This window comes from Urocampus carinirostris, chromosome 14 (assembly GCF_059441175.1).
Source record: "Urocampus carinirostris isolate Australia breed hairy pipefish chromosome 14, RoL_Ucar_1.0, whole genome shotgun sequence".
In the NCBI taxonomy this organism is placed as follows: domain Eukaryota; kingdom Metazoa; phylum Chordata; class Actinopteri; order Syngnathiformes; family Syngnathidae; genus Urocampus; species Urocampus carinirostris.
Genome location: NC_142362.1, coordinates 8,462,426 through 8,476,746, shown reverse-complemented (window position 1 = coordinate 8,476,746; position 14,321 = coordinate 8,462,426). Strand labels below are relative to the sequence as shown.

General features: G+C 41.3%; 1 protein-coding gene across 1 annotated transcript in view; it reads left to right on the top strand.

Moving 5' to 3' along the window:
- The window catches only part of thsd7ba (thrombospondin, type I, domain containing 7Ba), a 484,701-nt gene that overhangs the window by 403,642 nt on the left and 66,738 nt on the right, over positions 1 to 14,321 (top strand). The window contains exons 17-18 of the mRNA XM_088352325.1: positions 66 to 199; positions 3,904 to 4,057. Of these exons, the coding sequence (XP_088208451.1) occupies positions 66 to 199; positions 3,904 to 4,057 (288 nt within the window). The remainder of the gene's footprint in view (positions 1 to 65; positions 200 to 3,903; positions 4,058 to 14,321) is intronic.

Sequence of the window (14,321 nt, the reverse complement as noted above, 5' to 3'; positions counted from 1 at the left end):
CTTCAGACTTCTGGTCAAATATAGGAGACATTAATATGTCTTCGTCTTCCGGTGTCTGTGCACAGGTAAACGAAGCTGTCCCGTGCCGCAGCGAATGCAGCAAATACAGATGGAAGACGGAGCCGTGGTCCATCTGCACCATCAACGCTCTGGGGGACGCCCCATCCTGCGGCGAGGGGGTCCAAAGCCGCAAAACCAGGTCAGTGAACGTCTCGGAGTCGAACCCGAGACCCACCCCAGGGTTTTTTTGGGCTTTGGCTGGCTTCCCAGCCAGAAGAGAGAACACTCAGCGCCAACAGCTGCCACTTCAAAACCTAGGAGAGCAGTTAAATCACAGATGTCAAACGGGCGGCCCGCGGGCCAGATCAGGCCCGCTAAGGGATTGAATCCGGCCCGCGAGACAACACTCAGAAAAGCACAAGAGAAAAACAAGCGGCAGGTTGAAATATGTCAACTGGATGTTGCCAAAGCCAGGTGCCTCGGACAAAGACACTGTACTTGTATTTATTTCTCTCTCTCTCTCCCTCTCTCTCTCTTTCTCTCGCTCTCTTCCCCACCTTTTCTCTCACTCTCTGTCTCTTTCACTCTGTGTCTCTCTTTTTCCTCTTCCTTTGTTGCACTTTGTCTCTTTCTCTCTCTGTGTCTTTTTAACTTCTTTGGCTCTAAGTTCATTTTTTCCTTATCTCTTTTCTCTTTCTCTCTTCCTAACCTTTGTGCTTTCTTATCTCTTCTCTCTCCTTCTGTCTTGCTATTTGTCTTTGAATTTCTTTCTTCCTCTCCCTTTCTTTCCCTCTCTAAAGACCTCTCTTTTTATTACTTTTGTTTCTCACGCTCTCTCCCTCTCTCTCTTTCTTCGTCCCACCCTCTCGCTTCTTTTCCCTCCCTCTTTCTCGTATTTCTCTCTCTCTCTCTCTCTCTCTGTCGTGTTCTTCTCTTCTCTCTTCTTTTCCTCTCTATCTTTCTTTCTTCCTCTCCCTTTCTTTCCCCCTCTCTCAAGACTTTTCTTTTTATCTCTTTTGTTTCTCACGCTCTCTCCCTCTTTCTCTTTCTTTGACCCGCCCTCTCTCTTCTTTTCCCTCCCTCTTTCTCCTATTTCTCTCTCTCTCTCTCTGTCGTTTTCTTCTCTTCTCTCTTCTTTTCCTCTCTATCTTACTTTCTTCCTCTCCCTTTCTTTCCCCCTCTCTCAAGACTTTTTTTTTTATCTCTTTTGTTTCTCACGCTCTCTCCCTCTCTCTCTTTTTTCGTCCCGCCCTCTCTCTTCTTTTCCCTCCCTCTTTCTCTTATTTATCTCTCTCTCTCTCTGTCGTGTTCTTCTCTTCTCTCTTCTTTTCCTCTCTATCTTACTTTCTTCCTCTCCCTTTCTTTCCCCCTCTCTCAAGACTTTTCTTTTTATCTCTTTTGTTTCTCACGCTCTCTCCCTCTCTCTTTTTTCGCCCCGCCCTCTCTCTTCTTTTCCCTCCCTCTTTCTCTTATTTCTCTCTCTCTCTCTGTCGTGTTCTTCTCTTCTCTCTTCTTTTCCTCTCTATCTTTCTTTCTTCCTCTCCCTTTCTTTCCCCCTCTCTCAAGACTTTTTTTTTTATCTCTTTTGTTTCTCACGCTCTCTCCCTCTTTCTCTTTCTTTGACCCGCCCTCTCTCTTCTTTTCCCTCCCTCTTTCTCCTATTTCTCTCTCTCTCTCTCTGTCGTTTTCTTCTCTTCTCTCTTCTTTTCCTCTCTATCTTACTTTCTTCCTCTCCCTTTCTTTCCCCCTCTCTCAAGACTTTTTTTTTATCTCTTTTGTTTCTCACGCTCTCTCCCTCTCTCTCTTTTTTCGTCCCGCCCTCTCTCTTCTTTTCCCTCCCTCTTTCTCTTATTTATCTCTCTCTCTCTCTCTCTGTCGTGTTCTTCTCTTCTCTCTTCTTTTCCTCTCTATCTTACTTTCTTCCTCTCCCTTTCTTTCCCCCTCTCTCAAGACTTTTCTTTTTATCTCTTTTGTTTCTCACGCTCTCTCCCTCTCTCTTTTTTCGCCCCGCCCTCTCTCTTCTTTTCTCTCCCTCTTTCTCTTATTTCTCTCTCTCTCTCTCTCTGTCGTGTTCTTCTCTTCTCTCTTCTTTTCCTCTCTATCTTTCTTTCTTCCTCTCCCTTTCTTTCCCCCTCTCTCAAGACTTTTTTTTTATCTCTTTTGTTTCTCACGCTCTCTCCCTCTCTCTCTTTCTTCGACCCGCCCTCTCTCTTCTTTTCCCTCCCTCTTTCTCTTATCTCTCTCTCTCTCTTTCTCTCTCTGTCGTGTTCTTCTCTTCTCTCTTCTTTTCCTCTCTATCCTTCTTTCTTCCTCTCACTCTTTCTCTTTTTCTTTCTCCCTTTTTCTTTCTCTTTAATCTACTAGTCCGGCCCCTGACAGATTGTTTGTTCTATCGTGTGGCCCCTGAGTTAAAATGAGTTTGACACCCCTGCCCTAAGGTCTCTTATATCCAATCGATTTGTCTTAAAATCGGATGAAGTTGAAATAACTGAAAGCAAGAGGCGATGAAAATCCAATGTGTCCAAACAGGTGGGAGAATAATCTGATAGGGAACAGTCATCCCTTGATACTTAACGGTTTGCTCATTCACAAATTTTGAATGAAATTGTCTTTTTTGTCATTGATATCAATGTATAGTGTATTGTGTTCTGCACCACACAGTAGACGGCAAATGCTATCACTGGCCTCTGGCTTTGACTGTCTGTGTGCGTGACTATGATAGGGTGATGTATGATGTATCCATCCATTATCTGCACCGCTTATCCTTAGTAGGGTCACGGGGTTGCTGGAGCCCAGCCCAGCTATTTTCGGGCAGTGGGCAAGGGGACACCCTGAACTGGTTTCCAGCCAATCGCAGGGCACACAGAGACAGACTTACTCGCTCATTCACACCTAGGGACAATTTGGACCGGCCAATTAACCTCACATGCATGTTTTTTGGAAATGTGGGAGAGAACCGGAGTGCCCGGAGGAAACCCACGCAAGGACGGGGAGAACATGCAAACCCTGCACAGGAAAGCTGGTACCTGGATTCAATCCCATGACCTCAGAACTGTGCCGCGGACGCATTAACCACACAGCCAGCAACTCATTATATGAAAATGGATTAATCAATTAAGAAGAGTGCAAAGAAATGGTGATCACCACCAGGTGCTACGTGGATTATTATCGGGAAGCAGATGAGACGATGCTGGGAGATAGACAATCAGCTCCTTACCAACTGAGAGTATATATCTGTTACAAAATAACAACCATAAATCTACAAATATAAACAGAACACAAAAATTTGGTTGGACGAATGTTTTATAGTCATTATATAGAAGTACAACGAAATTGGAGGGTTTATCTTTTCAAAAAAGCAATTTTGAGAGCAGCCGGCTAGCTGAACGTTAGCATTGGCTATCTAAGAATTGAGGTAGGTACCTGTGATGATAAAAATACAACTGTACCGCATGTAGCAGTTCCCCACGTGTGGTGGCTCATGGGTAATAGATCTGACACTGTTAAGATACAGGCTTGGCAGGGGGTGGTCTAAGAGTTGTTAGCTTAGCAGTAGCATTAGGCCAGACCTGCAGCTTCACTATTGCCCACTCTCCCAACGCTGCCTCAGTGGCTCCCTAAACCCATTAATAATCCACGAAGCACCCGCCGCTGGTCACCATTTCTCTGCTTTTTCCTAACTTTCCTCACAGTCCAGTTTGACTTTTGTGCCCGCCCCCCTGTTTGACTGACAGCATACGCCAGCCTATCGCAGTCACGCCCACCCGAAACACAAAGCCCGCCTTAAACTGCCCAGTGACAGCGTTTGATTGTGTGCTGTCCGCTCAGAACACAATGCAGGATTCGTTGATATCAATGACAATAACCATGGATTTTTATGTATGCATTTGCTGTTCTGCTCAGGTGTGTGAAGGAAGGAACGAATGGGGAACTCAGCACCGTGGAGGACAGTCATTGCGATCAAGAGGAAACGCCAAGCAGAGCTCAAGTCTGTTTTCTGGCCTGCCCCGATGAGTGTGTGGTGTCGCCGTGGCAACCGTGGAGTAAATGCCCACCGGTAGGAAAGAAGGGTTTTTATGGAAGAGGGTGGAAGACAGTGTTGAAATAAGAGGATGGGTTTTTATTTTTGTCCTTTTTGCTCACCACCCGATTATTTATCTTTCTCTCTTTCTTTCTCTCATACTTAATCTCTTTCTTTATCTTTTGGTCTTACTTCATCTCTTTCTTTTTCTTTCTTTCTCTTTCTTTCTTTCTTTTTTCAATTGTTTTTCTTTTGTTTTTCTTTTTTCCTTTTTTTCTTTCTTTCTTTCTTTTCTTTCTTTCTCTCTTTCTTTCTTTTTTCTTTTTTTCTTTCTCTACCACTCTGTAACTCATTTTTCCACTCAAACTCTCTGTCTTTCTTTCTGTTTGTCAATCTTTCCATCTTTTCTTTCTTTCTTTCTTTCTTTTTCTATCACCCTCTTACTCGTTTTCCAATCCAACTCTGTCTTATTTTCTGTTTCTCTGTCTATCCCTCTTTCTTTCTTTCTTTCTTTCTTTCTTTCTTTCTTTCTTTATCACCCTGTCACTCCTTTTTCATTCTAACTCTCTGTCTTTCTTTCTGTTTGTCTTTCTTTCTTTCTTTCTTTCATTCATTCTTTCTTTCTTTCTTTCTTTGTTTTCCTCTTTCTTTATTTTTTTTCTTCTCTTTCTTTCTTTTGTACCTCTTTTTCGTTTGTTCGATCTTTCTTTCATTCTTTCTTTCTTTCTTTCTTTCTTTTGTACCTCTTTTATTTAATCTTTCGTCCTTTCCTTTATTCTTTCTTTCTCTCTTTCTTTCTCTATCACCCTCTTACTCTTTTTCCAATCTAACTCTCCGTCTTATTTTCTGTTTCTCTGTCTATCCCTCTTTCTTTCTTTCTTTCTTTCTTTCTTTCTTTATCACCCTGTCACTCCTTTTTCACTCTAACTCTCTGTCTTTCTTTCTGTTTGTCTTTCTTTCTTTCTTTCTTTCATTCATTCTTTTTTTCTTTCTTTCTTTCTTTGTTTTCCTTTCTTTATTTTTTTCTCCTCTTTCTTTCTTTTGTACCTCTTTTTTCGTTTGTTCGATCTTTCTTTCATTCTCTCTTTCTTTTTCTCTTACTTAATCTCTTTCTTTATCTTTTGCTCTTACTTCATCTCTTTCTTTTTCTTTCTTTCTCTTTCTTTCTTTCTTTTTTCAATGTTTTCTTTTTTTCTTTTTTCCTTTTTTTCTTTCTTTTCTTTCTTTCTTTATTTCTTTCTTTTTCTCTCTTTTTTCTTTCTTTCTTTCTTTCTTTTCCTCTCTCTTTCTTTTGTACCTCTTTTATCGTTTGTTTAATCTTTTGTCCTTTCCACCATTCTTTCTTTCTCTCTTTCTTTCTATATCACCCTCTTACTCTTTTTCCAATCTAACTCTCTGTCTTATTTCCTGTTTCTCTGTCTATCCCTCTTTCTTTCTTTCTTTCTTTCTTTCTTTCTTTCCCTCTTTCTTTCTTTCTTTCCTTCTTTTATCACCCTGTCACTCCTTTTTCACTCTAACTCTCTGTCTTTCTTTCTGTTTGTCTTTCTTTCTTTCTTTCATTCATTCTTTCTTTCTTTCTTTGTTTTCCTCTTTCTTTCTTTTTTCTCCTCTTTCTTTCTTTTGTACCTCTTTTTTCGTTTGTTCGATCTTTCTTTCATTCTTTCTTTCTTTCTTTCTTTCTCTATCACTCTCTTTTTTTCTGTTTCTCTTTCTATTTTCCTGTCTTTCTCTCTTTATTTTCTTTCTCACGTTCTTTCTCTCTCTCTCTCTCTCTCTCTCTCTCTCTCTCTCTCTCTCTCTCTCTCTGTCGTGTTCTTCTCTTCTCTCTCTCTCTCTCTCTCACTCTCTCTCTCTCTTTCTCTCTCTCTCTCTGTCGTGTTCTTCCTCTTACTCTTTCTCTTTTTCTTTACCTCCCTCTCTTTCACACTCTCATTTTCAGTCTCTCTCTCTCTCTCTCTCTCTCTCTTTCTCACACTCTCCCCCTCAATTAATCATGTTATAAAACTCGAACGCCAATCTTTATTTAACACAGTTCTTTTCTATAAACCGGCATCATTGGTAGGTTCCTTTATGAAAACATGAAGAGCAGGTGAGTGTATGTGTTGAGTCTCTTGACCTTTATCTTAATTGAAACGAAGACTTGAGCAAAAAAAACTGTCATTGATTGCACGCTCACATAGTGCCATACACACAACCGGATCGACTCACTCGATTGCCGCCGAAATTAGCGAGAGTTTCCCTTTGCAATCGGTGGGTTTTATCACTCGCCAGTCTTGAGGATTATCGACAAATGAGCAGCCGCATAGGCCGAATCATTATTTACCTACTATGAACTGCACTGTTTTTCCCCAAAATGGCTGTTCTTGTTAAAAGGGTAAGCACTATTATTGCCCTGGATGTTCGTTTGACTTGTGAGAAGCTACTTTAGTCGAATAAAGCTAAAAAAAAAAAAAAGTTTTATTTGCAGAATATTCTGGGCACACATGAGCTACCGAACAATGGCTACTAAGATTAAAGACTAAGATGTCTGAGTCCATTAACCAAACACAACCTACATCTCATCTCATTAGCTACAGCGCTTATCCTCAGTAGGGTCGCGGGGGGGCTGGAGCCCATCCCAGCAATCATCAGGCAGTGGGCAGGGGACACCCTGAACTGGTTGCCAGCCAATCGCAGGGCACGCGGGGACAGACAACTCACTCGCTCATTCACACCTAGGGACAATTTGAACCGGCCAATTCACCTAAAATGTTTTTGGAAAGTGGGAGGAAACCGGAGTGCCCGGAGGTAACCCACGCAAGCACGGGGAGAACATGCAAACTCCACACAGGAAGTCTGGAGCTGGATTTGAACCCACGCAGGAGGTTCCCAAGACATGAACTGTGCCGCACATGCGCTAACCACTGCGCCGCCGTGCTGCCCACAACCTACAGTCACCCAACTATTTATGCGCGCTCGTTTCTTGATGGAAAAGATGAACAAGAAAGCCGACATTTTGACACAGGGGCAGATTTAATTTCCCTAAAAATTTAACTAAGTGTACTCCATCGAAAACAGCCGAATTAGGGATGTTGGAGTCTCTGGGAAGCCCCCTTCTGAAGTCCTTTAGCTCTCTCTTATTGGCCATCTTCTCCCCGCATAATGGTATGCCGACTCCTCCCATGGGCGTGCCAGGGAATAACCAAAACAACACCGAGTGTTTCTATGTCATCAGGGCCTTTCTGTGTCTGGATGTGCTGATTATCTTATCAGCCTTAGGTCCCGTTCCCGCCGTTCCTGTAAACAACATTATCTACTAGGGTGCCCTGACCTCACACCACAGCCCAGTCAGTGAATATATTTCTCATCTCATCTCGTTAGCCGTACCGCTTATGAAATGAAATGATCTGCATTTATATAGCGCTTTTCAAGTCAATGACTTCTCAAAGCGCTTTACAGTGTGCTTCACATTTCCCAATAGCGGCCGTGATATGTGCAGCCATGTAAGTCGCTAACCTGCTTATTGGGGGTATTGGGGGTTCAGTGTCTTACCCAAGGACACTTCAGCATGTAACACGGACAAGCCGGGATTCGAACTGGGATCCCTTAATCCTAAAACGATCGCTCTACCTCCTGAGCTACTGCCGCCCACTACATAATAAATGAAGGGACATGGCAGTGACATATTTGCATATTACAACACTGTGATTTATATTCTGCAGTGATTTATAGTGCAGAGGGAAGAAAATGTCAGGACCAGAACGGAGACAAAACCCACTTGCGTTACGTTTCTCTCCGTTTTATTGGAAAAAAGGAAAGGGTTGCACCCAGGATCCGGCGAATGCTGCACGCGGGAAAAAACGGGTCAGTAGCCGGGACAGGAGAGCAAAAGCGTGGTCAGGATCAAAAAAACAGGTCAAAGCCGGAGAACAGACGGGAGCAAAAAACAGGTGGGAATCAGGGTTGAAAGAGGCTTGCCTAGAGTAAACTGAGGTTTGCAGACGGACTGACAACAGGTGACGGATAGACGTGGGTTTAAATAGGTGCATCACATCAGTAATCATCTTTTAATACGCAGTAATTGTATTCAAAGTTCCACTGTACAGTTTCACTGACATACTGATCACGTCTAATTTGTCCCCCTAAATCAGGGGTGTCAAACTCATTTGAACTCGGGGGCCACACGATAGAACAAACATTCTCTCGGGGGCCGGACTAGTAGATTAAAGAGAAAGAAAAAGAGAAAGGAATAAGAGAAAGAGGGAGGGAAACGAAGAGAGAGGGCGAGACAAAGAAAGAGAGAGAGGGAGAGAGCGTGAGAAACAAAAGAGATAAAAAGAGAAGTCATGAGAGAGGGAGAAAGAAAGGGAGAGAAAGAAAGAAATCCAAAGAGAAATAGAAAGACGGAAAAGAGAAAAGAAAGCGCAAAGGGTAGGAAGAGAGAAAGAGAAAAGGAAAAAAGGAAGTTAGAGCAAATTAAGTTAAAAAGTCATAGAGAGAGAAAAAGACAAAGAGCAACAAAGGAAGAGAAAAAGAGAGACACGAGGGGGTGAAAGAGACAGAGAGTGGGAGAAAAGGGGTGAAAAAGAAAGAGAGAGGGAGAGAGGATGAGAGTGTAAGAAACAAAAGATAAAAAGTCATGAGAGAGGGAGAAAGAAAGGGAGAGGAAGAAAGAAATCCAAAGAGAAATAGAAAGGAGGAGGGAGAGAAAAGAAAGCGCAAAGGGTAGGAAGAGAGAAAGAGAAAGGAAAAAAGGAAGTGAGAGCAAATGAAGTTAAAACGTCATAGAGAGAGAAAAAGACAAAGAGCAACAAAGGAAGAGAATCAGAGAGACACGAGGGGGTGAAATAGACAGAGAGTGGGAGAAAAGCGGGGGAAAAGAAAGAGAGGGAGAGAGTGTGAGAAACAAAAGATAAAAAGTCATAGAGAGAGAAAAAGACAAAGAGCAACAAAGGAAGAGAAAAAGTGAGACACGAGGGCGTGAAAGAGACAGAGAGTGGGAGAAAAGGTGTGTAAAAGAGAGAGAGAGAGAGAGAGAGAGAGAGAGAGAGAGAGAGAGAGAGAGAGAGAGAGAGAGAGAGAGAGAGAGAGAGAGACAAAGGGAGACAGAGGGAGACAGAGAGAGACAGAGAGAGACAGAGAGAGACAGAGAGAGACAGAAAACAAATACAAGTACAGTATCTTTGTTCGAGGCCCCTGGCTTTGGCAACATCAAGTTGACATATTTCAACCTGCAGCTTGTTTTTCTCTTGCGCTTCTCCGAGAGTCGTCTCGCGGGCCGGATTCAATCCCTTAGCGGGCCTGATCTGGCCCGCGGGCCGCCTGTTGTAGTTGGATCTTTCGTAATAAGGCAATTACGGATAATGAAACGAAGACGCTCCACGACACATTTACATTTTAATCACACGAGAGGGAAATGTTTGCGATTGAATATAGTAAAGAATTCGATTTTGTTTTCCTCAGTGGCCGTCTGCACTGAAATTAATATTTTGAGATTTCATGTTGCGTAGTAAAGCTTGTATTACGTACTCTGTTTTGTTTAAGTGTGTAATGATATCAAATGATTTGCTGTTACATATATTCAGGGTTGGGTAGGGTTACTTTAACTGGATTACTTTCAATGACTTTTGGATGACTCCAATACCAAATATGCTAATAAAAGACAAAAGAAACTAAATATGAATCAAATGATGACTCACAACACGTGGTAAGCTTTCTCTCCTGGCTTTGATCTCTTTGATCTCCGGCAAAACGAACATAAAATGCGACCAGGGTTGGGTAGGGTTACTTTAACTGGATTACTTTCAATGACTTTTGGATGACTCCAATACCAAATAAACTAATAAAAGACAAAAAAAAACTCAATATGAATAAAATGATGACTCACAACACGTGGTAAGCTTTCTCTCCTGGCTTTGATCTCTTTGATCTCTGGCAAAACGAACATAAAATGCGACCAGGGTTGGGTAGGGTTACTTTAACTGGATTACTTTCAATGACTTTTGGATGACTCCAATAGCAAATATGCTAATAAAAGACAAAATAAACTAAATATGAATCAAATGATGACTCACAACACGTGGTAAGCTTTCTCTCCTGGCTTTGATCTCTTTGATCTCCAGCAAAACGAACATAAAATGCTACCAGGGTTGGGTAGGGTTACTTTAACTTGATTACTTTCAATTACAAAGACAAAAGAAAGTAAATAGGAATCAAATGATGACTCATAAAGTACTTACCTGTTAAAAATGTAGTCGGTAATATAAGTAGCAAAATATTGAAGTGATGTAACTTGATTACTTGTATATTACTCCCATTGCCTATAGGGTTAGGAGAGTTACTTTATCAATGTATTCTAATACAGTTACTAGTTACCTGTTGAAAAATGTCATCAGTAATGTAATCCAAATAACAAAATATTGAAGTGATGTAATTTGATTACTTTGGAATCACTCCCAATAAGGGTTGGGTAGGATTACTTTAACTGGATTACTTTCAATTACTTTTGGATGACTCCAATAGCAAATATGCTAATAAAAGACAAAAGACACTAAATATGAATCAAATGATGACTCACAACACAAGGTAAGCTTTATCTCCTGGCTTTGATCTCTTTGATCTCCGGCAAAACGAACATAAAATGCGACCAGGGTTGGGTAGGGTTACTTTAACTGGATTACTTTCAATTACTTGTGGATTACTCCAATACCAAATATGCTAATAAAAGACAAAATAAACTAAATATGAATAAAATGATGACTCACAACACGTGGTAAGCTTTCTCTCCTGGCTTTGATCTCTTTGATCTCCGGCAAAACAAACATAAAATGCGACCAGGGTTGGGTAGGGTTACTTTAACTGGATTACTTTCAATGACTTTTGGATTACTCCAACACCAAATATGCTAATAAAAGACAAAATAAACTAAATATGAATCAAATGATGACTCACCACACGTGGTAAGCTTTCTCTCCTGGCTTTGATCTCTTTGATCTCCGGCAAAACGAACATAAAATGCGACCAGGGTTGGGTAGGGTTACTTTAACTGGATTACTTTCAATTACTTGTGGATTACTCCAATACCAAATATGCTAATAAAAGACAAAATAAACTAAATATGAATACAATTATGACTCACAACACGTGGTAAGCTTTCTCTCCTGGCTTTGATCTCTTTGATCTCCGGAAAAACGAACATTCAATGCAACAGAAACAAAATGAAAATGAATCCAAACAGCTTGCCGACATCATTTTTGCCGTTCCATGTATTCCGTAGTAGAGAGATAAAGAAATAAGAGAAAGAGGGAGGGAAAAGGAGAGAGGGCGGGACAAAGAAAGAGAGAGAAGGAGAGAGCGTGAGAAACAAAAGAGATAAAAAGAGAAGTCGTGAGAGAGGGGGGAAAGAAAGGGTAATCCAAAGAGAAATAGAAAAACAGAAGGAAAGAAAAGAAAGCGCGAAGGGTAGGAAGAGAGAAAGAGAAAAGAGAAAAAAAGGATGTTAGAGCAAAAGAAGTTAAAAAGACACAGAGAGAAAGAGACAAAGAGCAACAAAGGAAGATGAAAAAGAGAGTGAAAGAGACGGAGACAGAGAGTGGGAGAAACGGGGTGGAAAAGAGAGAGAGAGAGGGAGAGAGAAAGAAAAATAAATACAAGTACAGTGTCTTTGTTGGAGGCACCTTTTCCTTGGCAACATCAAGTTGACATATTTCAACCTGCGGCATGTTTTTCTCTTGCGCTTCTCTGAGTGTTGTCTCGCGGGCCGGATTCAATACCTTAGCGGGCCTGATCTGGCCCGCGGGTTGCCTCTTTGACACCTGTGAGTTAAAGTAACCCTACCCAACCCTGCATATATTATATGGATATCCCTTGTTGCCTGCGGCAACCTGAGTTGTACACTAACGTAAAGAATATTGATAAATCTACATGATGTATGCGCAAATATTTTTCATTTTTGAGTTTTTCTAAAAGCCAGCGTGTTAACTAAACGGCCTGGACCCACAAAAGCAGAAGAAGATGCTTTCTATCGCCAACAAACATGGACCGCTAGAACCACTAGATGTGCTCCGGAACCATAGGCAGGTGTTGTTTTGGTTATTCCAGACATCGCGAAGCTCTTCGACGAGATGGTGAAGCCCAGGGCGGGCTTCCCTGGCACGCCCATGGGAGGAGTCGGCATACAATTATGCGGGGAGAAGATGGCCTATAAGAGAGAGCTAAAGGACTTCAGAAGGGGGCTTCCCAGAGACTCCAACATCCCTAATTCGGCTGTTTTCGATGGAGTACACTGTTTGATAATGGAGATATGGTTTCTGTAGGACCAAAGTTTCCTAATTAATATAGATGGCTACGTTATATATTTTGTTTCTTATAAGTGAAGCGATTTTTCTAGCTTTATTTTTAAAAATCGTTGGGATCAGGAAACAAAATTGCTTCTACTTGTGCATCTAGAACACAGGTGTCAAACAGGCGGCCCGTGGGCCAGATCAGGCCCGCTAAGGGATTGAATCCGGCCCGCGAGACAACACTCAGAGAAGTGCAAGAGAAAAACAAGCAGCAGGGTGAAATATGTCAATTTGATGTTGCCAAAGCCAGGTGCCTCGAACAAAGACACTGTACTTGTATTTATTTCTCTCTCTCTCTCTCTCTCTCTCTCTCTTTCTTTTTCTCTTTCTCTTTTCCACCCCTTTTCTCCCTCTCTCTCTCTCTCCTTTTCTCTTCCTCTGTTGCTCTTTGTCTCTTTCTCTCTCTGTGTCTTTTAACCTCTTTTGCTCTAACTTCCTTTTTTCCTTTTCTCTCTTTTCTCTTTCTCTCTTCCTACCCTTTGCACTTTCTTTTCTCTTTTCTCTCCTTCTGTCTTTCTATTTCTCTTTGGATTTTTTTCTTCCTCTCCCTTTCTTTTCCCCCCTCTCTTGCGACTTTTTCTTCCTCTCAACCATTATCTCTCTCTTTCACTCCCCCTGTCTCTCTTTTTCTCTCTGCCTTTTTACTTTATTTTGCTCTCTCTTCCTTTTCTCTTTTTTCTCTCTTTCTCTCTCTCTTTTGCTTTCCCCTTCTCTCTTTCTCTCTCTTTTGCTTTCCCCTTCTCTCTTTCTCCCCTCCTCTCTTTCTCTCAGTTTCTTGTTTTCCTTCTCTCTTTCTATTGCTCCTCGGATTTCTGTCTTTCTCTCGCTTTCTGCCCCTCTCACTATTTCTCATTTTATCTCAACCATTATCTCTCTCTTTCACCTCCCCTGTCTCTCTTTTTCTCTCTGCCTTTTTACTTTATTTTGCTCTCTCTTCCTTTTCTCTTTTTTCTCTCTTTCTCTCTCTCTCTTTTGCTTTCCCATTCTCTCTTTCTCTCTTTTGCTTTCCCCTTCTCTCTTTCTCCCCTCCTCTCTTTCTCTCAGTTTCTTGTTTTCCTTCTCTCTTTCTATTTCTCCTCGAATTTCTGTCTTTCTCTCGCTTTCTCCCCCTCTCACTATTTCTCATTTTATCTCAACCATTATCTCTCTCTTTCACTCCCCCTGTCTCTCTTTTTCTCTCTGCCTTTTTACTTTATTTTGCTCTCTCTTCCTTTTCTCTTTTTTCTCTCTTTCTCTCTCTCTTTTGCTTTCCCATTCTCTCTTTCTCTCTTTTGCTTTCCCCTTCTCTCTTTCTCCCCTCCTCTCTTTCTCTCAGTTTCTTGTTTTCCTTCTCTCTTTCTATTTCTCCTCGGATTTCTGTCTTTCTCTCGCTTTCTCCCCCTCTCACTATTTCTCTTTTTATCTCTTATGTTTCTCACGTTTTCTTTTTTTCTCTCTCTCCTTCTCTCTCTCTTTTTCTCCCTTTCTCTCTCTTTTGTCCCACACTCTCTCCTTTTCTCGCCCTCTCTTTTGCACTTTCTCACTTTCTTTCTATCTAATGTACTAGTCCGGCCCCCGAGAGAATGTTTGTTCTATCGTGTGGCCCCCGAGTTAAAATGAGTTTGACACCCCTGATTTAGAATATTGAATATTTTTGAATATTGAATATTTTGAATATTTTGACAGAAAACTGCAAGCACGAGCATGAAATCACTCTCCACCCCACCTCACTTTTCTGTACCAAACAGCTCTAAATAAAGGAAAATTTGCAAGGTGGATTTTTTTTTAATAAAGGCTTTTCGAACTAAGTTGGGCATTGTGACTATTTTCACAATGCCCAATCTTAACATCCTTCAGGGAATATTTTTTTTCCCTGAAGGATGTTAAGATTTCCTACACTGATAAAAAAAATTAAATTAATATATTACTTTGAGTTCTGATATGAATTGCTTATCCCAAGAAATATGATTCAATGAACCAACCCGATTAAAATAGAACAA